The following is a 24506-nucleotide window of genomic DNA, read 5'->3' as shown; positions in this document are numbered from 1 at the left end:
TCACGCTGTTGTAATTTAAATCTATATTAATTGCCATTTGCATTTTTATGATGTGTATAGAATTTACAAATTGATACACAGTCGGTGCTAAAATATTTAATTAAAAAAAAATATATACACACGAATCAAAGAGTGTATTTATATATCTCTGCATGGAGATTCTGACCTTAGATTCACTGCTATTGTAGCAACTTGCTATATATTCATTCTGATGTATAAGCAGCAGCTTTTCACGATGTTTTATGAAATTGCCTAAGCCCCAAAATCAATGATTTTGGTTTTAATTGATGCTAATTTGGTCTCTGCTTTTCTGTCTGGTTTATTCTCTTAAACTTGCTCTGTTTTCTAATTGTCGCCTACTTTAGCCAGTCCATTTGTTTCTCAGCTGATTAATTTTGTGGTTATTGTGCATTCGGCACACTTCTCCCACCAGCTTCCTTATTTGTTTGCCTACTCTTCTTTTGCAGAGTGTCGCAGTCTGTATGAAGAAGGGAAACTTCAAGAAAGCTGCTGAAGTCTTGGAAAGGCAATTTCAGGAAAATACCACCTCTGAAACAGATCAGGTTATTGGTCTTTCAGATACTTTAAGCTTAAAGACGGCATGAGAAGACGGCAGCAGACTCTCTGCCGAATACACTAAACCCTCCTCATTACGCACCATTTTATAACACATTTTGGTTATCGTGGACAGGGATTCCCCAAAATAATATGACACCATTGTCTCTTTAAGAGCATGGGTTCTAGGAGGTCATTGACAAGCAATTGCTTCGATCAATACTTTGTAATGATGAAGGACACAAAGTGCTGGAGTAACTCAGTGGGTCATGTAGAGCATGGATAGGTAACGTTTCGGTTGAGACCCACCACTGGATTGTGGCGCGTGTGTGACTGCCACATAGCCGAGACCGGCAGCGGCACTGGGAGATGTAGCACCAACATTCACCGCCTCGCCAGTTTGTCTGAAGCCGGGACCACCAAAGCTAAGTACTCCAGAGATGCTGCCTGACCTGCTGAATTCCAGCACTTTGTATCCTTTTGTGTAATATCCAACATCTGCAGTTCATTGTTTCTACTACTTATAACTCGGTCATTCCTTAAGGGGCTGTCCCACTGCGGCAACCTAATCTGCGAGTTTAGAAGAGTTTGCCCTCGACTCAAACTCGCAGCATGGTCAACATGTGGCCTTAGGAGGTCCTATGAGGTCACTGGAACTCTCCTTCATGCTCGAGGGTCGCAGAAAATGTTTCAGCATGTTGAAAAATTTTCCGAGAGTAGAAATTGGTCAGCATGGTTCTTTTGAACTCGTAGTGCAGTGGAGTAGGGTCGCTATGTAGTTACAGGCAATCAAGAGCAGCCGTAGGCAATCTCCTTCGCTGACCGGGAATTTTAATTGGCTGATTGGAGTTTTCAGGACCAAGGAAAAATGCCCGCTAAGCTTTATTATACTTCTAGTATTTTCTAGTCACGTGAACTCCGAGATATCAAAATTTTTCTGTAACAATTCCGAAGGGAAATTTTTGGAGTTGAGAAGGATCTTGAGCTTTTATTGGCATAATTTTACTTTTATTCCAATTTATTCTATAACCTGAAAAGGCACCAAATTGTTCTATAACGTTTAATACATTTGGGATACTAACTTGGGAGATAGTAATGTATAAAAGTACATCGTCTGCATATAACAATATCTGATTTCTGGTATATTTAGTGTTATATCCGTGAATGCCCAAATGTAATCTGATAGTCTCTGCAAGGGGTTCTATGGCGAAAGCAAATAACATTGGTGAAAGGGCGCATCCTTGTCTGTTACCCCTGGACAAGTGAAATTTAGGTGAAAGAATTTGGTTTGAAAGTATTCTGGCTGTAGGATTAGTATATAACAGCTTCACCCATGAAATGGAGTTTTCCCCTAATTGGAATTTTTCCAACACTGTGAAAAGATAAGCCACGGTCAAAAGCTTTTTCTGTGTCTAGAGAAATAATTGTTAAATGTTCGTTTGTCGTTCTATGCAGGTATATTATATTAAACAAACGTCTCAAATTATAAAACGAATGTCGATTAGGTATAAACCCAGTTTGATCTGATGTATTAATTTACTAATAAGCAGGCTTGATCTACATGCCAAAGTCTTGGCTATTATCTTCTGATCTGTATTTAAAAGGACTATTGCCCTATATGATCCAGGCTCTTCAAGGTTTTTATCTTTTTTTGGAATCAATGTAATGGTTGATTCGGCAAGGGTTTGTGGTAAAGTCCATTCTTTAAATGCTTGAATATAAAGGGCTCGTAATCATTGAATTTTATTGTAAAATTCATTACTAAACCCATCCGGACCTGGCGTTTTTCCACTTTTCAGTGATTTAAAAGTCTCTACAATGTCTTTTGTTGTTATCTCAGCACCTAATTCATCCCGTTCCTCCTCATTATGGGATGGGAGATTGCAATTCGCGAGAAAACTTTTCATCTTCGCAGGGTCGGCTGTTTTTGATGAGTATAGTGTTTGATAGAATTTTAAAAATCTTTCATTAATATCTTTAGGCAGTGTAAGCAATTCTCCTTTTTCTGATCTAATTTTTAGAATAGTGTGATCCTTCTCTGATTTGCGGAGCCAGAAGTTTGTGTGGTTTGTCACCAAATTCAAAGTTTTTTTGCTTAGTATATTGAAATATCATAATAATTTTTGCAGAAAGGATCTGATTTAGTTTAAATTTTAATGCAGCTATCTTATTATGTTTTGCAGTGGTTGGGTCAATCGCATTTTCTAAGTCTGTTTTTCTAGTTCCAATTGTTCCGTCCTGTATTTCTTGTTTTGAAAAGCTTGGTAAGAGATAATGCAGCCTCTGATAAAGGCCTTGAAAGTTTCCCACAATAATGTTGCAGAAATACCAGATGTTTCGTTTGTCTCAAAGAATATTTTCATCTGTAGCTTCAGATAGTCACAACAACTTGGCTCAGTTAGTATTTGTGGGTTGAATCTCCAGAACGCTTTTTTATTATGCATTCCTTCTAATTTTAAGGAGAAAGCTAATGGACAATGGTCCGAAATGATATTATTGTCATATTTAGGGTTATAGGTAAAAGGGATACATTTTGCATCCACCAGGAAATAATCAAATCGTGTATACGTTTTGTGAATGCCTGAATAAAAAGATTATTCTCTTCTGGATGGATTGGCAATCCTCCATACGTCGGTTATGTTTGTATTATTTATGTAGGTATTTAAAAGTTCACTCGATTTTGATTTTGAAGTACTTTTCCTTTGATGTGAAGATTTATCCAAATATTGATCTAGTACACAATTTAGGTCTCCTCCAATTATTAGATTCTGCTGGCAGATTATATTAAATATTTTATTAAAGAATTGTGGATTATCGAAATTAGGAGCATAAATGTGCACCATAGTTAATGGGGTTGAGTGTAGTTCCCCGGATATTATAATGTGGCTGCCTTCCGTATTGGCTATAGTGGATTTGTGTTTGAATGGTATACCTTTGCGAATTAAAATTGCAGTTCCTCTTGCTTTGGAAGAAAAAGTAGATGATATAATTGACCAATCCAGCTACTCTTCAGCCTGTTGTGAGCTCCATTGCGTGCGTGCGTGCGTGTGTGGTCAGTCGATCTAGCTGACGGTTTCATTGCTGACGGTCGATCCAGCTCGATGACGGTCGATCCAGCTCGAGGTTTTTCAGGTGAGTGCCCTTGAGCTTGAAGGCCGAAGACACTCTTCTGATCTCGCAGATTAGGTCGCCGCAGTGGGACAGCCCCTTCACTCTGTTACAACGGCCATTCGGTAATAATTACACCATTCCCTCCCCCCCCCACCCCCCATAGTGCGTTATAACATAATTTACTGTATTTTGTGCAACAGTTTAGTTTTGTTCCTTTCTAAGGTTAGTCCTTAAATGTTCAATGTTTTTCTAATTGTTTCATTTTCTGTTTTCCAGTCTTTAAGAAGGAAGCTCTCATTAATTATCACCAAGAAAGATCCTTATCATAAATTTCTTAATAATTTTAACAACAAACGCTTGCTTGAGAGTGCTGAATCTCTTGCTAATAAAATACTAAGTGAGATAAACTCAAACTTCCTTTTACAAGTAAGTGTGACTTCTATCATCCAATTGATTGTTTTGTTCCTTTACCTCACTATTCAGAGATAATTTAATTATGTACAGCTGAAGATCATCTTTGCACCATTCTAGAATGTAAAAATCCTTAATTACCAGCAGTGATCTCCGAATCACTGTACCTTGATTAATAATTCAGGCAGAGAATAGTCCAGTATATTAGATTATTGTTTTGTACATTTGAAAGGCATATTAGTTTAATCTTCCCTAAAATTATATGGAAGGGTAGTACTGTAGCGCTGCGGTAGAGTTGCTGCCTTACGGCACCAGAGAACCGGGTTCAATCCTGACTATACCGTGATGTTTGTATGGGGTTTGTACATTCTTCCTGTGGGTTTTCTCCAATTTCTCCAGTTTCCTCCCACACTACAAAGACATACAGGTTTGTAGATTAATTGGCTTTGGTAATTGTAAAATTGCCCCGAGTGTGTAAGATAGAGTGAGTGTACGAGGCTAGTATAGGCTTGGACTCAGTGGGCTGAAGTGCCTATTTTTTCGCTGCATCTCTAAAACAAAAAAAACCTGAAAAAACGAAAATATTCACAACATACTAATTACAGCAAAACTCTTAATTGCCAGGTCTCCATATTTTGTGGGCTTTTGTATGTTATTATTATTATTCCAGCACATTAAATTCTTTTTTTTTAATGTTACATTTTACTATAATAAACAATCCAGTAAACCCAATGAGTTGGAAGGAAGTACAGGGACCAGGGCACCCATGAGCCAGAGGCCAAACTATCAGGATTTCTGAATGGTGGTATAATGGATTATCACTGTATTTTTGTGTTTATTCTCAAATTGGACACTATTGCATATGCTTTACCAGCTCGCATCCTTTCACAAGCCACGGTAAAGGCAGGTGGTCAATTTCTTTGGCCACATACAGCGTGGAAACAGGCCATTCGGCCCAACTTGCCCATGCTGACCAACAGGTCCCACCTAGTCCTACCTTCCTGCATTTCGACCATATCCCTCTAAACCTATCCAATCCATGTATCAGCCTCAATGTTTCCTAAATGTTGCAACAGTACGTGCCTCAACTAACTCCTCTGTCAGCTCATTCCAAACACCCACCGCAGCTCATTCCAAACACCCACCACCTTTTGTATAAAAAAAGACATCCTATCAAATCTTTAAAGGTAAGTCTGGTTCTCGATTCCCCTACTCTGGTCAGAAGATTCTGTGCATTTACCCGATCTATTCCTCTCATCCTTCTGTACTTCAGGGAACAGAGTCCTAGCCTGCTCTACCTCGCCCTGTTGCTCAGTCCCTCAAATCCTTGCAACACAACACATTCGTAAATCTTCTCTGCACCCCATCCTTGGAGTTTTATTATTTTTAATTTAGTTGGTATTGTTATATTAAATATTTCCCTGTCTCTTGGTCTTCTGTGATTAGTGACTGAAGGAACTACTTTCCATCAATGAGCATTAGTTCAATGTGTCAATGTCCTCATCACTGATGATGTATCCCATATTCTATCTCTGATCCAACATTAATGACTAATTTGAAAATTGATAGCACAAAGATTCTCACATCATAGTTGTGTGGCAGGAAACTCAACAAATGTAAATGTCACCACTCGAAAGTATGATAAAAATGCATTGATTATACTAGTGATCATGCTCTTTGGAAGGAAGACATTCTGGAACTTTCTAAAAAGATTCAAATAGTAATCAACAACATACAAGTAGATGAAAATTAAGTTCTCACTATATTTTAAACGGAAATTACCTTTTAAAATATCAGTGAGAACTTAATTTTCATCTACTTGTATGTTGTTTATTACTATTTGAATCTTATTAAAAAGTTCTGGGATAACCAATGCAACCTTACTGCATATTTAAATCGAGGCTGGTGTTCAAATAGTCATTTTAACGTAAATATATAACGGTAACTTCTCTATGAAAGGACTCATTGGTTTTAGGAAAATGGGAAACCCCCTTTGACAGACAGAATGATTGTATTGTATTGTATTCAAATTTATTGTCATTGTCTCAATTAGAGACAACAAAATGAATTTCCCTTTACAGTCAGTATCATAAAAATAAATAAATAATAAATAATAAAACATGTTAAAAATAAAATAGAATTAAAAAAAAAAAGCACAAACACAGAAAGTCCACGACACAACATAACACAATGGCACCAAGGTGAGGAAGGCACCATAGTCCAGCCAGCCTCCCCTCTGATCTTCCCAGATGTTCACCCGTGGTCGGAGTCTTCTGAGCACCCGCAGTCGCCACCCCGGGCGGCCCGATGCTCAGACCCTCTCGCCGGGCTGATGGAATGCCGATGCCGAACCCCGACGGTGAAAATCCTCCTCAGCGGCCCGGACCTCCCGATCAGCCGCCTCCCATCGGAGTCCGCAGCTCCCGAGTCCGCAGGCCGAGCCGGGCAGAGTCGCAGGACCCCACGATGTTTGTCAGCGCCGCCCGCGTTGGGAGCTCCGCGAACCACAGCTCCAGGATGTCGGTGCCGCAGGCCCAGCACTCCGGGCTCCAGACGGCGATCCCCGGTAAGGCATCGCCAGCCCCGCGATGTATCAGCGCTGTCCCGCCGCTGCTGGAGCTCTGGTCGGTCCAGGCAGGAAAGGCCGCGCCAATCCAGTAGGTAGGCCGCTGGGGGGGGGGGGCGAGGACGCGACTCGAATAATAGTCGCATCCTCTCCAGGAAGCGACTGAAGGACGGTATCCCCCTTACCGTACCCTCTTCCCCCACATTAAAACATTAAAAAAAACATTAAAAACACACTTCAACATAACAAGAAAAAACGAAAAAACAAAAAGATACCGGGCTGAAGGTGGAGGCAGCTGGCACCAGCGCCACCGGAAGTAACATAGTTGTAATCTATTTCTAGGCAGCGCATAAAGTGGTGGAATCCAAAAAGAAAGGAAATGCAAACATGGATAATTCTGGAGATGGGAATAGTCATGAACATCAGCAAGACACATGGTAAACTAATCAATCCTTTGTATTTGAAAAGTAGAGATGGAAAGTGATTTTATACTAAGATAAATAAGTAGGTAATTTAGACATTTGTCTTTAGTGTGTTTCCTCTCCTATTTTCCCCAGTGCCTTTTCCAATCATCATGTCAGAAACACAGTTTTCACTTCCTTGGTCATAATCTAATTAAATACTTAATTGCCCTTCCTGGCTGTTAAGATATTTGAACGATCTTGAAATTATGTATTTTTTCCTTTTCATTATTTTGTATAATTAATCTTAAGGAATTGCCTCCCTTTGACCTTTGCAAAATAATGCCTCACCTGCAACCTTAATTTCCCCTCTTCCCTCTAGTTTTCCCACTTTGTTTATCTTTCTCACAATTGATTTGAATATCTTTCCAAATAGATTTCCATACTTCATTCACTAAAACTGGCCTGTCAGACTTGCAAATGGGGAAAAACAGAGTGTTCTCTTTGATCGTGACCATGCTGCATTTATCTATCTTTTATAATTGACCAAACATTCTGCTCCAATATGTGGGGAGGAACTGCAGATGCTGGTTTCAATTGAAGATAGACACAAAAAGCTGGAGTAACTCAGCAAGTCAGTCAGCGTCTCGGTGGAGGGGGGGGCTCTAAAAGGGCTGCTTCATTACGCCACACCCTCAGAATAAAAGGATGTACCTTTACAATGGAGATAAGGAGAGAATTCTTTAGCCAGATGAACCTGTGGAATTCATTGCTGCATACTGCCTCGGTCACTTCTCACCACCTACTGCTGCTTTCTGTTGGCCATCGCATTCTCCACTCAGCCTCTCCCCCCACAGTGACCGAGCATGTCCAGTTGGTTGGGACGACCTGAAGAAAGCATGCCCTGTCGGGGGGGGCTACAACATGAGCCACAACAACTGCTGTGTCACCCGGTGAAGAAGGGCTTGCTGGTGCAGACCACCAATATCAGCACCTAGTTTTAAGGTGAAACTAGACTAAGTGGGACCCGTTGGGTCCCATGTTCACACGGGAGGCCTGGTCCCCCAACGCAATACTCCACCTTTCCACCAATTCCAATATTGGTGGCTAATGGGGGGGGGGGGGGTGTTTCTGGAGCGCTAGTATGGGTGTTGTGGGCCGCAGGGACTGGTTTCCAGAGGGCTAATATGGACATTGTGGGCCGAATGGATTCTTGGACTCGCAGTTCAGTCAGTCACGGCTGGTGGTCTGGCAGTTCAGTCACTCAGGCCTGGTGGGCTGGCAGCTCAGTCACTCGGGCCTGGTGGGCAGGCAGCTTAGTCACTCGGGCCTGGTGGGCTGGCAGCTCAGTCACTCGGGCCTGGTGGGCTGGCAGCTCAGTCACTCGGGCCTGGTGGGCTGGCAGCTCAGTCACTCGGGCCTGGTGGGCTGGCAGCTCAGTCACTCGGGCCTGGTGGGCTGGCAGCTCAGTCACTCGGGCCTGGTGGGCTGGCAGCTCAGTCAATCGGGCCTGGTGGGCTGGCAGCTCAGTCACTCGGGCCTGGTGAGCTGGCAGCTCAGTCACTCGAGCCTGGTGGGCTGGCAGCTCAGTCACTCGGGCCTGGTGGGCTGGCAGCTCAGTCACTCGGGCCTCGTGGCCTGGCAGCTCCGTCACTCAGGCCTGGTGGGCTGGCAGCTCAGTCACTCGGGCCTGGTGGGCTGGCAGCTCAGTCTCTCACTCGCGGCTGGTGGGCTGGCAGCTCAGTCACTCACTCGCAGCTGGTGGGCTGGCAGTTCACTCACTCACGCTAGTGGGCGCACAGGCAGGCAGACAGACAGACATCCACCCTCACTCTCCATCTCACTCTCACACTCACTCATTCACACTCACACTCACAACTTATATAAGACAGTAAAACTCTTGAATCTACTCACGCGGCTGAGCGCAGCCTCTCGACTGAGCGGGACTTCCGGAATGAGCGCGGCCTCTCCACTGAGCGAGACTTCCGGAATGAGCGCGACCTTTGGACTTAGCACGGCGCAGACTCACAATTCAGTTTAATCAGCACGGTGCAGACTAACAATTCAGTTCAGTCACACTGCATACTAACAATTCAGTTTACTCACAGTGCAGACTCACAGTTCAGTTCACTCGCGGCCCAGACTCTCAGTTCTGGACTCAACTCTCACTCACGGTCTTCCGGGGTGACTGACTCGCGTCCGGCCTCCGTGGCTTTATTCTCCTGGCCTCCTAGAAGGGGCGTTACCTTAATATTTGTGACTAACAGGCGAGAGACCAATCTGCTGTTCTCACAATTTTTTTAAACATTCATAACATTTTTATTAATTCACCGATCGGAAAAAACCTTGGGGCGCTTGGGGGAGAGGAGGACAGTGAGTAAGATGGCGAAAAAATCATAGCAATTTAGGGTAGCGTTTTTTCTAAAATGTATTTACAATGTAGGCCGGAAGTGGTCAAGATGAGAGTTTTAGTAATAGTAAATATAGATGGTAACTCAACCAACTCAATCAGGCTGAAGTAGGGTCCCGATGTTACCTATCTATGTTCTCCAGCTATGCTGCCTGACCCACTGAATTACTCCAGCACTTTGTGTCCTTTTATGTATTAACCATTATGTATTAATCATTCATGATTCTTTTTTCTATTTATGTTTCCAAAGCAAACACTAAATGAAATGCTTCTTATTTGTTGCTTTCAATGGATTGTATAGTACATTAACATGGATTGTTTTGATTTTTATTGCATTGCCAATTGAAAGGAAGGCTCCGACTTATTATTATAAGTTATCAGGGTGAAAGATCTATTGTGGTCTTTTTTCTAACCTGCTACAGTTTATTTGCTGAATTTCCTCTACAAGTAGTCAGGATTTGTTATGAAGGGCAGTCATAAAATCACCTGTTGAACATCTGTCAGCAGGTTTGGGATTTTTGTTCTCGCATCCAAAACTTGATGACTATTAATGGTGGTGTAAAGATAGAAATTCTGTGCCAATTTTTACTTTGCAAAATCTAACCAGTTATATTTTATGTGCACCACACTTGGATCCCCCAGCTGAATAAATATTGAGCTGAGAAGGTGGCTACACATTCCATTTTTAAATTTCTTGATTGACCTCTCATCCATTGTTGGCAGAGTTTAACTTGTAAAATTCTCATACCCTTTTTCTATCCTGCTGCAAGTGACATAACTCTGGGTGCAACATGATCATTTCAACATTCTTATCATCTTAAGATGTCTTTGGTGCCTGTCAGTTTCCCAATCCTGAGGCTTCCAACTGAATTCTATCTATTTTACCTTCTGTGTATCCTCATTTGCCTCATTGGTAACTATACATTCTGAAGTTCTCTCTCATCTGGTACATTTCTCCCCAATAGTTAATTTAATAAATATTGCAAGTGGGACTGTAATAATTTTTTAAAGCACACTTTGAATGAATGACCATTTCCTGCACTGCAGCAAAAAAAATGCAGCTTGAAAACATTCCTCTTTCATTTGAAATTACATTTCCTTTAAATTGGTTAAAGTCTCTTTATAACGCATTATTTTCTATTGTTGCAGTGAAGATTTATTACGAGGCGTTGATGGAGATTTGAATAACACAGAATGTAATGCAAAAAGGTTTGTTATGCGAATACAATTTTCCAATTGTATTTTCTAGTTTGAAATTCTAAATGGATTAGAAAATTGTACGTTATAGCATGTGACAAAAATAAGTTTAAAGTTACAGTCAAGATACGTTTGAAAATTCCTATTTTTAGAACACAGTTTTTAAAATGAATTGGGGTTAGAGGGAGATCTTTTCTTTTCCCTTGACAGTAGAACTAGAGCAATTCAATTTTTCACTGCATAAATCCCAAATTTATATTTTTTAAATTTGTCCCTAGCTTGGTTTTGCTTTGCGCAAATGTGTATTTTATTGCCCTTTTCTCTAAATGTTAGCAAATGTAAATATTCTGACTAAGATTATACTATGACATTTTATTGCAGATCCAAAAAGCGGCTTTATAATTGTTCTATTCACAAAGTTTGGACACCAGGGAAATCTGGAGCAAACAAAGACAACTTGTGGGGGAAAAAACTATCATCTGGAAAGGGTGAGTGCATGAAAATGTCTTAATCAGTTCCTGATATTTATTCATCTTTACCATATAATAATTGCTGCCATGTTGATTTAAAGTTATATCTTCCAATTTGACCTGATTACCTAGAATAGACATTCAAAAATTACAGAAGTAATCTGTGACGAGGAGGAATGAATTGTTACATTATGGTCACTAGTTGTAGCCAGTCAATTTTCCGTGTGTCTTCAGTGTTAAGTGATTTATTGCACTATGCATTATTGGGTATACTATCTGATCTGTTTTCATTGACTGGACATTATTAACTTCATATCATTGTGTTCGATTTTTATCTGTTCTCTGGAAAAAAATAACAACTGCACTTGTGTCAGGAAACTATTATTCCAGCTTCCAAAATGTAAGAGCAAAGCCTAACTGAACTCAAATTAATGGTTGTGCAGTTTCATTTTTATTTTTGCTTGCCCTGCAGAAAATACTTTGGCCTCTTGGCATCTGTCCACTATCACATGATTTAAATCAGTATTCTGTGAAAAAAGCAAACCTGGGCCTGTAGCCCAACAGGTTGAAATATTTCTAAAAGGTTTGAATTGCAGCTCCACCAAGATTTCAGTAAGGAGTTGCTTTCATGTCCTACATTTGTGATCACAGGATATTGCAAATAGTAATAAAATGAAGGATTAGGTATTCGCTTTTGCAGTGTCAATTGACAAATAAATGGCAGCCTATCTGGTGAGTGAACTGCTCATTAAAAACAATTATGAGGACTTCTGTATTCTCACAAGGGACCAGACAAAGGTCAAAGGATTAACATCTCATTTCAAACTCGGTAACTGTGCAAAGACAAGAGAGTTTTGAATTAAGAAAAATGCCACTCAAGTCCTGTAATCAGAACCTTAATAGTTATTGTCATGCAGCACAGAAACAGGCCCTTCAGCCCAACTTGCCCATGCTGACCAAGATGCCCCATCTGCATTAGGCCCGTGATCGGGTCAAAGCCCTCTGAGCCTTTCCTGTCCATGTACCTATCCAAATGTCTTTTAAACATTGCTATAGTACCTGCCTCAACTACCTCCTCTGGCAGCTCATTCCATATACCCACCACCCTATGTGTGGAAAAAGTTGCCCCTCGAATTACTATTAAATCTTCCCCCTCTTATCTTAGACCTATGTCCTCTGGGTTCTTGATTCCCCTACTCTGGGTAAAAGTCTCTACCTTTTCTATTTCCCTCATGGCCTTCTATACATTTATAAGATCACCCTCCATGGATCCAAGAAATAAACTCCTAGTCTGCTCAACCTTATCCTCAAGTCCTAGCAACATCCTTATAATTCTTCTCTTCCCTCTTTTCAGCTTAACAAGATCTTTCCTACAGCAAGGTAACCAAAACTGAATGCAATACTCCAAATGTGGCCTCACCAACGTTTTGTACAACTGTAACATAACATCCCGACTTCTATACACAAATACTCTGACTGATGAAGGCCAATATGTCAAAAGCTGCCTTGAGTACACTCTTTACCTGTGATGCCATTTTCAAGGAATTGTGTACCTGCACTCCTGGATCCCTCTGCTCTGTAAACTTCCCAGAGCCCTGCAGTTCACTGTGAAGGTCCAGCCCTGGTTTAACTTCCCAAAATGCAACACCTCACACTTATCTACATTAAGCTCCATTAACCATTCCACAGCCCACTTACCTAATTGATCAAGATACTGTTGCAATCGGCTTTGCTAGCTACTGACAAATTCAGCTCTTTTTTCAGGCAGAATACCACCTATTTTAGTGTCATCTGCAAATTTACAATTCCTGCCATGTACATTCTCATCCAAATTGTTGAGAAAAACCACAAACAGCAATGGGGCCAACACCAATCCCTGAGGCACACTAGTCACAAGCCTCCCGTACGAAAATCAGCTTTCCACCAGCACCCTCTGCTTCCTTCCATTGTCAATTTTCTATCCCAGTCGGTTAGTTCTCCTTGGATCCCATGTGATCTAAGTTTCCAGCGCAGCCTACCATGCAGTACCTTGTCAAATGCCTTGCTGAAATCCATGAAGACAATGACCATGGTTCTGCCCTCATCATTGTTTTTGGTCAAAAGATCCCAATTAGATTCGTGAGACACGATCTCCCATGTACAAAACCACTCTATCACTGGCTACTGTCTATGTAAATGTATATATTTTATCTTTCAGGATACTCTCGAGTAATGTTCCTACCATAAATGTTAGGCTCATTGGTCTATAGCTCCTAGACTTTTTGTTGCTGCCCCTCTTAAATAGAGGCACAATATTAGTCACCCTCTGGTCTTCCAGCACGTCACCCGTATCTAATAATGATTCGTATCTCTGCTAGGGTAATTTCTTCTCTAGCTTCCCACATTGTCCTCCATTATCTGATTAGGCCTGGGAGATTGGTCTACCTTCATATGCCTCAGGACGTTCAGCACCTCCTTGACCATAATAATGACTATCCTCAAGACACTTTCATTAACTGTCCCAAATTCCCCAGTCTTTGTGTCTTTCTTTATGGTAAAAACAGAGGAGAAATACTCATTGAGGATCTTTCCCATCTCCTGGGGCTCCACACAGAAATAACCACTTTTGTTTTTGCAAGGCTCTATTCTCTCTCTTGTTGCCTCTTTCCCTTAATGCACTAATACAAATATATTTTGATTTTCCTTAATATTATCTGCCATAACTATCTCGTGCTTCCTTTTTGACCACCGAATTTCCTGAAGTATGTTCCTCAGTTCCCAAAACTCCTCCAGGGATACACTTGATCCCAGTTACCTATAGTTGTCCCATGCCTCAATTTATCTCATCATCCAAGCTTCCTTCCACCCTCCTGCCTTGTCTTAAATGTATTTTTAGGGGGATAGAGGTATAGAATCATTCAGCAGAAGAAGCAGCCATTCAACCTTCGTACCTACACTGGTTCAGAAGATTTTTCCAATTTGCCCCACTCCTCAGGCTTCCCCCTATTGTGTTGGAAATGTTTCCCTTCAAGTACATGTTTTAGTATGTGTAGGAAGGAACTGCAGATGCTGGTTTACACCAAAGATAAACAAAAATGCTGGAGTAACTCAGCGCATCAGGCAGCATCACTGGAGAAAAGGAAGAGGTGATGTTTTGGGTCGAGACCCTTCTCAGACTGAGAGTCAGGGGAAATGGAAATGAGAGATACAGAAAGTAAATAGAACAAATGAATGAAAGCAATACAAAAAACAACAATGATCAAGGAAAGGTGGAGCCCACAATTATGTATATTTTAGTATGCTTTTTGAGCTATTGTCAGATTTTGAACTAATGTCTAAACTATCCACTTGGCTGAGTGCATCATCCCAATTTCTCTTGTGTTTCTCAAGTTCTTTGAAATAATATCTGGAAATCTTCAGTTTTCACCTTAACTAATAAAGTGGGATTTGAATTTCACTAATTTGTGATATGTTGAACTTGTTTCAAAAATAAATCTTGCTAGCTACTGCACTATGTCACTGGGTCTAATCTATCCAGGGCTTTTGTGATTTCTGCCATGCCACTGAAAGCAAAATAGAGAAGAGGCTGGTCCACTCTCGGCAAGGAAGGCGGAGAACTTTGGAGAGTCAATTCCATGATCTAATAGTTGCAGTGGTAAAATTCTGGACATAGTCACCTCAGCTTGGAAATGGGGAAGATTGCCAAAGCACTGAGGAAATGAGCAGTTGACCAAGTTTTGAAATACATATGCAATCTATTTGATTGTCCATTTGGCCAAATCAGAGCAATGTTGCGGCATTCTATTTTAAAGCACGTTTCCATGCAGAAACTTGGGTGATTATGTTGGAATTAGCTTTGCAAGATTCACATAACATGACAAAAAGCAAAGGCTTTACCAATTATTCATACATTGACTATTATACATTTTGCAGAAAAGAGAGTCACAACTAGTGGTCACCAGATGAAAATTAAAAGGGAAAAAATGTCAATTAATTCGCAGGCGCCAAGGAAGAAAAGAGTAAGTAATTTTTTTAAAATCTACTTCAAATGAAGCTGAACTTGCATAATTAAAACAAACACATCTCATCCTAACTGCAGTTTTTGGCGTAAAGGAGAGAAAGCTGATTATTTAATTATGAAGTTATACAGGCCCTTTGGCCCACCATGCCCATGCCGACCAAGTTGTCAGTGTGCATGAGTTCTATTTGCCTGCATTTGACCCCTATCCCTGTATACCCTTCAGGGCCTGTCCCACTTGCATGCGATTGCACGCGAAGTTCGCGCTAAGTGCACGCATGACGTCATTTGCGTCATACTTATCAATCAGCTGGGCAGGAGGCGGGCCGACTGAATTTGGGCGTCGCACGGCGTCGGGCAGTGACGTCATCACGCAACAACACGCCGGGCGGTTATGTCATTGCGCAACGCCATGCATTAGGCGTACGCCGTCAAGACACTGTGTACAACCGCAATGCGCCTGCGTGCCGACAGGCCATTGGCGCGCAAAGATTTCGGACACTGTCAGATTTTCGGAGCCCCGCGCGATGTCGGGACCAGCCCCGCACAACTCCGCGCTTCTAAGTGGGACCGGCCCCGCGCGGCCATACAGTGCCCGTACGCCTCAAGCGACCACGTTTGGTCGCGCCAAACGCATGCAATCGCATGCAAGTGGGACAGGCCCTTTCCTCTACATATATCTGTCCCAATGTCTTATGTCGTAATTGTAACCATTTCGATAGCTTCCTCTGAATCTATACTGTTTTCCGTTTCTATAAATTCATAGATGTCTTAAGTTGATACAAACTTTTTTGACATCGTTGTTTAAGATAAATGCAGATGAATGTAAGAATTTACAGATTTTTTTTTCCTGCCGTTAAAAACTGATGTTAAATATTGCAGTTGTGATATTTAGCCCACCGAATAACTCCTTAGAGCACTAATATTTGGAGAAAATTAGGATTTTTACCTCAAATGTGCATCATACATTTAATCATGCATAACTTTAATTAAAGATTATATTTTGAAAAGAAGCAGTAATTGTCCGTAAAAAGTGCTGACTGTAATTAAAAATAGTGAATGAAATTTAGAAACCTAGTTAGCAAGTTCTTTTGTAAAAGCAATCTGAGGATTGATAAAAAGGTTTGTGTGACCCCCATGCCAATTACATACTTGTGCTAAATTAGTTTAATGCTGGATTTTGCTTTCTAAAAGTATGTGATTAAATGGTTTGATGCAGTGCACATATAGTTTTGTGCGTAATTTTGTTAAATGTTACTCTGGTTTTTATTTATTTTACTACCATCTCTTTTTCTAAGACCAAGTGATTTTTTTTTCATGCGAATAGCTTGGGAATCATAATAAACATACTAATTAGTTGTTACTATTTCTAGTACACAATATTCCATGGTTTTTCAGTAAATGTTTATAAAGAAAAAAAGTTATTATCCCAAACTGCATGTGATGGCCTGCCCAAAATTTGTACAGCAAGTCGTTTGTCCTGCAGCAGTGTTTTATTAGATTACGCCTAGCCTGAATTACTTGTTGAGTGTTACATTTCTGACGTTAATTGAGGAACCCAGCCTAACTACTTTGTTAGATAAACAATAAATAAAGAATTGAAATGAAAGTGGGCCAAACTAAGTCCTCATTGATGTTCGTTGTTCAATTCCGACTTTAAACATGGAGTCTTTTAACAATTTAATAAACTAAACAGCTTTCTCTAGTTTCTCTCCAAATATATCCCATTTGGATTTAACGACCCTCAACCCTATTCTCACCATCTACTTGCAGTTCAATTTCTTTATTGAGCCTTCACGTTGCCGGAAATAATGGACTTGCCATTCCTCAACAGCTGATCATTTTCCTTTGCACCTACTTTCAACCAATCCAAGAAAGAAAATTCAACCTCTGTTCCACTGTCCTCAATGTTTAACTTTTCCTCACAATTTATTTTAAATCTGGGACCATTTTTAACACTTGATCAAAGTCCTTTTTAACATATTTGAATTCCTCTAATTGGATGTCTACTCTGCTGCAGACTTTAAACAGCCGTTACCAAAGTGTTGTGAGGAGAGAATGGTCAAGTTCACATTTATTGGTGGGTTATTAATGGGTGGACCCTAACATGATTTTCCCAGAGTTCAAAAGAATAAAACATTTAATAGTATTAGAACATAGAACAGTACAGAACAGGAACAGAACTTTTGGCCCACAATGTCTGCGCTGAACATAATGCCAAGAGCACCACTTATTAGCCTGCGTATCATTCATATCCCTCCCATTACCTGCATTTCTATTGGCAGGAACTATCTACCAGTTCCTGCCACTGAAAAACATCCCCACAGCATGATGCTGCCACCACTGTGCTTCACTGTAGGTATGGTATTGACCAGGTGATGAGCGGTGCCTGGTTTCCTCCAGACGTAAGGCTTGGCATTCAGGTCAAAGAGTTCAATCTTGGTTTCATCAGACCAGAGAACCTTGTTTGTCATGCTTTTTGGCAAATTCCAAGCAGGCTGTCATGTGCCTTTTACTGGGGAGTGGCTTCCGTCTGGCCACTCTACCATAAAGGCCTGATTGGTGGAGTGCTGCAGATATAGTTGTCCTTCTGGAAGTTTCCCCCGTCTCCACGGAGGAACTCTGGAGCTCTGTCAGAGTTCTTGGTCACCTCCCTGACCAAGGCCCTTCTCCCCCGATTGCTCAGTTGGGCCGGGCGGCCAGCTCTATGAAGAGTCCTGGTGGTTGCAAAGTTCTTCCATTTAAGAATGACGGAGGCCACTGTGCTCTTCGGGACCTGAAATGCTGCAGAAATTGTTTTATACCGTTCCCCAGATCTGTGTCTCGACACAATCCTGTCTCGGAGGTCTACGGACATAGACATAGAAACATAGAAAATAGGTGCAGGAGTAGGCCATTCGGCCCTTCGAGACTGCACCGCCATTCAATATGATCATGGCTGATCATCCAACTCAGTATCCTGTACCTGCTTTCTCTCCATACCGCATGATCCCTTTAGCCACAAGGGCCACATCTAACTCCCTCTTAAATATAGCCAATGAACTAGCCAACCCCTTAAGAATTTTGTAAGTTTCTATAAGATCCCCCCTCAATCTTCTAGATTCTAGCGAGTACAAGCCGAGTCTATCCAGTCTTTCTTCATATGAAAGTCCTGACATCCCAGGAATCAGTCTGGTGAACCTTCTCCGTACTCCCTCTATGGCAAGAATGTCCTTCCTCAGACTAGGAGACCAAAACTGTACGCAATACTCCAGGTGTGGTCTCACCAAGACCCTGTACAACTGCAGTAGAACCTCCCTGCTCCTATACTCAAATCCTTTTGCTATGAATGCTAACATACTATTCGCTTTCTTCACTGCCTGCTGCATCTGCATGCCTACTTTCAATGACTGGTGTACCATGACACCCAGGTCTCGTTGCATCTCCCCTTTTCCTAATCGGCCACCATTCAGGTAATAGTCTACTTTCCTGTTTTTGCCACCAAAGTGGATAACCTCACATTTATCCACATTATACCGCATCTGCCATGCATTTGCCCACTCACCCAGCCTATCCAAGTCATTTTGCAGCCTCCTAGCATCCTCCTCACAGCTAACACTGCCCCCCAGCTTCGTGTCATCCGCAAACTTGGAGATGTTGCATTCAATTCCCTTGTCCAAATCATTAATATATATTGTAAATAGCTGGGGTCCCAGCACTGAGCCTTGCGGCCATTCTGAAAAGGACCAGTTAACGCCTACTCTTTGCTTCCTGTCTGCCAGCCAGCTCTCTATCCACATCAATACTGAACCCCCAATACCGTGTGCTTTGAGTTTGTATACTAATCTCTTATGTGGGACCTTGTCGAAAGCCTCCTGAAAGTCCAGATATAACACATCCACTGGTTCTCCCTTATCCACTCTTCTAGTTACATCCTCGTAAAATTCTATAAGATTCGTCAGACATGATTTACCTTTCATAAATCCATGCTGACTTTGTCCAATAATTTCACCACTTTCCAAATGTGCTGCTATCCCATCTTTAATAACTGACTCTAGCATTTTCCCCACTACCGATGTTAGACTAACTGGTCTGTAATTCCCCGTTTTCTCTCTCCCTCCCTTTTTAAAAAGTGGGGTTACATTAGCTACCCTCCAATCCTCAGGAACTACTCCAGAATCTAAAGAGTTTTGAAAAATTATCACTAATGCATCCACTATTTCTGGGGCTACTTCCTTACAATTCCTTCGTCTTTATGGCATGGTTTTTACTCTGACATGCACAGTCAACTGTGTTGGTTATAGTGGACAATAGCAATAGCAGACACTATTTCCTCCTATGGTCCGTTATAATGAGGGTTTCTGTAATAGCATAAAACTTATTATCTTCCTCCCTTGTACAAAAAAGTTAATAACCATTAACTTATGGGTTCCTCTTTCACATCACTGTGGTGTCTTGCAATGTTATGTCAGGAATGTGTTTCCCGGAATGGTAATTTTAGTCATATCTTACTGATTGCTACAAGATTAATAACATTCTGTACAGCACCCAGTGAATAAGTTGTCCAAGAGGACAGTTGCAGTAGCAATAAGAACTGTAACTTAAATTAATGAACTTCCTCTTCTTGTAAATTATGCTTTTGACTCTCTACACCTCTTGTGTCTGTAAAGGTGTGAATGTTCTGCTAGGTCCTTCTCTATCCTTCCAACTTTAATTTGTCCTCATGTTTTCACCTTTCACAGCAAAGAACATTTTGTTTTGTTTTGTCTGATTTGCTAGGAGCTCAGAACCTTTCTTTCAAATATGCAAACTGAATATATTTGTTTCATGATGGAAGTAAGGCATGAAGCACAAAATGCAACCTTCCTGCATAACTCTATGGTAAATCCTTGGGTTTTGTATGTAATAGGTTCTCCTGGTTGAGCAGTTAATGTATATAAAAATGTATAGCCTGCTTTTCAAACACTGTTTCAAAACTATTCCTTTGAGAATAATATTCCAGACAGCATGGCCTAACTTTAGAAAAGTAATTTTAAAGTTTGTAAAGATAAGTAATTTGTCTTAAAATTATTTTGAAAGAAGCCCTTATTTTATAGCCTTGGATGTGGGAAGAAGACACGCACCTAAAAGAAGGAGTAAGAAAATATGGATCTGGAAATTGGAGCAAAATTCTGGAGCACTATGATTTCAACAATCGTACTAGTGTGATGCTGAAAGATAGATGGAGAACCATGAAAAGGCTTTGCATAGTCCACTCCGATGAAGAGAGCTGAAAACTAATAGCATCAATAATTCCATTGTCTGTGACTGCCTTCACAATGAAGAGATGGGTTGGTGATCTTCTAGGCCACTCTGAGATCAACCCATTTAACTTCTGGATCTGGAGCTTTGAAGGGAGTTGTAGTCATGCAGCAAGTCTTATAGAGAACTTTGATGCATTTGTCACATTTAATAACATTGCACATCAATTTGTCCTGCTTTTTGTCATGAGATATTTTTCTTGTGAAATCTGCCAAGTATCAGCAACATTTCTAGATAACACCAATGTTTCATCTGTAAATTAACATCCTGAGAACAAGTGAAGCAAAACAAATATGGCTGGTGTGGAGGCTGCAAGTAAATAGGATGTTGTTTTATACCCCATAGCATTCTGACCTATGGTTAACTATATGTGTCAACTTGGTGACTTGTGCATTTTTCATTTGATTTAAAAGTTGAAATGTAAAGTTCACATCTAACATGGTTGAATGGTATTGTGGTACCAGTGTGTTCCCACAAAGTGAAAATGTAGTGATATACTGAAAAAAATGTATTTTAGCAAATTTATAAAAATGATTGTTTGCTCTATTGTGTAAGTTGGAGTAAAAAATATATAATTCTGTTCTCAGCCTTGTGTTTCGATACAAATCGTGTTCTACAGGTCACAATTTAAACCCTAATCTCAATAGTTTTTGTTGGGAACATGCCTAAGCTTGTTGAGTGGGTTTTACACCTTTTCAGTTGTATGGTGGAGGAACAAAAATCTTGAAATGGCAATGCATGTCATCATATCTGAGAGCAGAGTAATCTCTGGCTATGTGTAACAAGCTCAAATGTTCTGCTTGAAACCAAAGCCTTGCATGTCTTTACAAAAATAACATTCAGAATGGCTGAAAGATGAAAAGTTCATTGGAATTTGAGAAATAAATTTAGTGTGATCTTTTTCAATATTATCCATATCCCATATTGGGGTGTTTTTTTATTTGACTGCACATTACAAAATGTGCTCATGTGTACAAAGTGTAATGTTTTGGTGCACAGGTGTTAGTGATAAGGTAGTCACCTCCCTCCAGAGAGTGAAACCTCAGTTGGCCATTTTTGAATGATAAGGCCAACTAATTTTTAACATTTTATCGTTAGAATTATATTCTGGTAACAATGTATACATTATTTCCATTACATGGGCAAAATATAAATAAAAGTTATTTGAAATATCAAAGATACCAAAATGTTGTATTTGTCTCTTATTACAGGATATTTCAATATGACTTCAAAGCAATTTCACATAACTGTGTTTTTACACCTTACTAACAGTGAGAATTGAGCATTCATCTTTCTCATTGCAGTTTTAATTTTGAAAATGTTATTGCTATGTTTTATAAAATTTCAAGTATATTGTATCCAAACTATATTTAAATTTGAAGTATCGAATATCTAAGGCTGCTAAATATGGCCTAACCCTATTATTTACATTTTTCATGAGGAATAGAAATTTTGCTTGAATAAGTACCCACTAAAAATCTTAAAGGACTATACACCTGTGCAAAGATACTATTGAGGCTATTTCTTACAATATCACTCTTTTGTTGAACCCTTCCACTCAAGTTATCTAAAAGCAAAGAAAAATGTAGTGAACTTTTGGTTTCTTTGTTGGGCAGGCATTCTTATGCCTGCAAAAGTGGATAATTGGATTTGTTAGTACACAATTCTATGTGGATGAAATAAACTAAGCAATTTGCAATCATTTCACTTCTAGAGAATAATGAATAAAACCAATTAATTACCTGAGTTGTAATGAAACAAAATGCAAATACATAGCTATTTTTCGTAGCCCTTGTGTAAATTCACTGGCATGATTTGAGTTTAAATTAGAGGTCCAGATGCAAAAGAAAAGAAAGGCTTTAGAGGCAAAATCGGCAGGTTGCTGCTGGTAATACCATTCATCTTGACTGAACACACATGAGCTTGTTTTTTTTTCAATCATCAGCTTGGTTGAAACTTTTCACATTCACCTGCAGCTGGGATCTGAAAGTCTTGTTTGCATGTATCCATAGCAACCCAATTCAAATATCTTTAAGATTTTTATCCGCTGAGTTTCTCCAGCATTTCCGTCCCCCTCCCCTTGCCAGCTCTCCCACAGCCCACTGTCTCCGCCTCTTCCTTTCCTCTTCCCGCCCCCACCCCCACATCAGTCTGAAGAAGTCTCGACCTGAAACATCGCCTATTTGCTTTGCCCCATAGATGCTGCCTCACCCGCTGAGTTCTCCAGCATTTTTGTCTACCTTGTATTTTCCAGCATCTGCAGTTCCTTTTTAAACAATTCAAATTGTTCTCTGTACAACTGCAGAGGTTCTACTGCAGTTGTACAGGGTCTTGGTGAGACCACACCTGGAGTATTGCGTACAGTTTTGGTCTCCAAATTTGAGGAAGGACATTATTGCCATAGAGGGAGTGCAGAGAAGGTTCACCAGACTGATTCCTGGGATGTCAGGACTGTCTTATGAAGAAAGACTGGATAGACTTGGTTTATACTCTCTAGAATTTAGGAGATTGAGAGGGGATCTTATAGAAACTTACAAAATTCTTAAGGGGTTGGACAGGCTAGATGCAGGAAGATTGCGCCCGATGTTGGGGAAGTCCAGGACAAGGGGTCACAGCTTAAGGATAAGGGGGAAATCCTTTAAAACCGAGATGAAAATAACTTTTTTCACACAGAGAGTGGTGAATCTCTGGAACTCCCTGCCACAGAGGGTAGTCGAGGCCAGTTCATTGGCTATATTTAAGAGGGAGTTAGATGTGGCCCTTGTGGCTAAGGGGATCAGAGGGTATGGAGAGAAGGCAGGTACGGGATACTGAGTTGGATGATCAGCCATGATCATATTGAATGGCAGTGCAGGCTCGAAGGGCCGAATGGCCTACTCCTGCACCTAATTTCTATGTTTCTAAATAGCTTGCATTTTATGCATGATTCTATCAAATAGAAGTCAGATCACTCTAATCTATAAATATAATGGTGAATATATTAATATTAATTGGATTTAAATGCATGAATCTTTAGAATGTACATGGAAAATAATGACCACAGATGTCAAATATTCAGGAATGTAATTAAAAAGGCAGAATAATCTAGGGTCAAGTCAAGTCAAGTTTATTCGTCACATACACATACGAGATGTACAGTGAAATGAAAAGTGGCAATGCTCGTGGACTTTGTGCGAAAAGACAAACAAACAAACAACCAAACCAGCTATAAACACAATCATAAACACACACATATTATTTTACATATTAAATATTGTGGGCGCAGTAAAGTTAGTCCCTGGTGAGATAGGAGTTTACAGTCCGAATGGCCTCTGGGAAGAAACTTCTTCTCAACCTCTCCGTTCTCACAGCATGGCAACGGAGGCGTTTACCTGACCGTAGCAGCTGGAACAGTCCGTTGCAGGGATGGAAGGGGTCTCCCATGATTTTATTGGCTCTGGAGTTGCACCTCCTGATGTATAGTTCCTGCAGGGGGGCGAGTGAAGTTCCCATAGTGCGTTCGGCCGAACGCACTACTCTCTGCAGAGCCTTCTTGTCCTGGGCAGAGCAATTCCCAAACCAGATGGTAATATTTCCGGACAAGATGCTTTCCACAGCCGCTGAGTAAAGCACTGGAGGATCCTCGGAGACACTCTGAATTTCCTCAATTGCCTGAGGTGGTAAAGGCGCTGCCTTGCCTTACTCACGAGTGCTGCGGCGTGTGATGTCCATGTCATATCCTCAGAGATGTGGACTCCCAGATATTTAAAACAGCTCACCCTATCCACAGTATCCCCATTTATCCTCAATGGTGTAAGTAAGTAAGTAAGTTTTATTTATATAGCACGTTTTAAGTCAACTCGCATTGACACCAAAGTGCTTTACATAAAATAGATAATAAGTTTCCATACAGACCAGAGAAAAAGGTTTAAAAAAAAAGTGTGTACGTCCTCGGATGATGTGCCCTCCTAAAGTCCACGATCAGCTCCTTAGTTTTTTTGATGTTCAAGAGGAGGCTGTTGTCCTGGCACCAGAGTGCTAGATCAGCCACCTCCTCCCGGTAGGCCTTCTCATCGTTGTCTGAGATCAGGCCCACCACCACAGTGTCATCAGCAAACTTAATTATTGA

The 24506-nt window shown here is 40.7% G+C and overlaps 1 protein-coding gene across 2 annotated transcripts in view; it reads left to right on the top strand.

Moving 5' to 3' along the window:
- Positions 1-21579, top strand: part of terf1 (telomeric repeat binding factor 1) — a 32691-nt gene extending 11112 nt beyond the window's left edge. The window contains exons 4-10 of one of the 2 annotated variants that reach the window (XM_033019305.1): positions 468-563; positions 3943-4092; positions 6986-7080; positions 10604-10663; positions 11033-11139; positions 15034-15119; positions 20194-21579. In XM_033019305.1, the coding sequence (XP_032875196.1) occupies positions 468-563; positions 3943-4092; positions 6986-7080; positions 10604-10663; positions 11033-11139; positions 15034-15119; positions 20194-20370 (771 nt within the window). In that variant the 3' untranslated portion in view covers positions 20371-21579. Of the gene's footprint in view, positions 1-467; positions 564-3942; positions 4093-6985; positions 7081-10603; positions 10664-11032; positions 11140-15033; positions 15120-20176 lie in introns of both variants that reach the window. The other variant, XM_033019306.1, reaches the window with a different exon arrangement.
- Positions 21580-24506: the final 2927 nt, after the last annotated feature.

The sequence above is a fragment of the Amblyraja radiata genome, chromosome 4 (genome assembly GCF_010909765.2).
Source record: "Amblyraja radiata isolate CabotCenter1 chromosome 4, sAmbRad1.1.pri, whole genome shotgun sequence".
Classification (NCBI taxonomy): domain Eukaryota; kingdom Metazoa; phylum Chordata; class Chondrichthyes; order Rajiformes; family Rajidae; genus Amblyraja; species Amblyraja radiata.
This window is presented reverse-complemented; position numbering and strand designations above follow the sequence as displayed.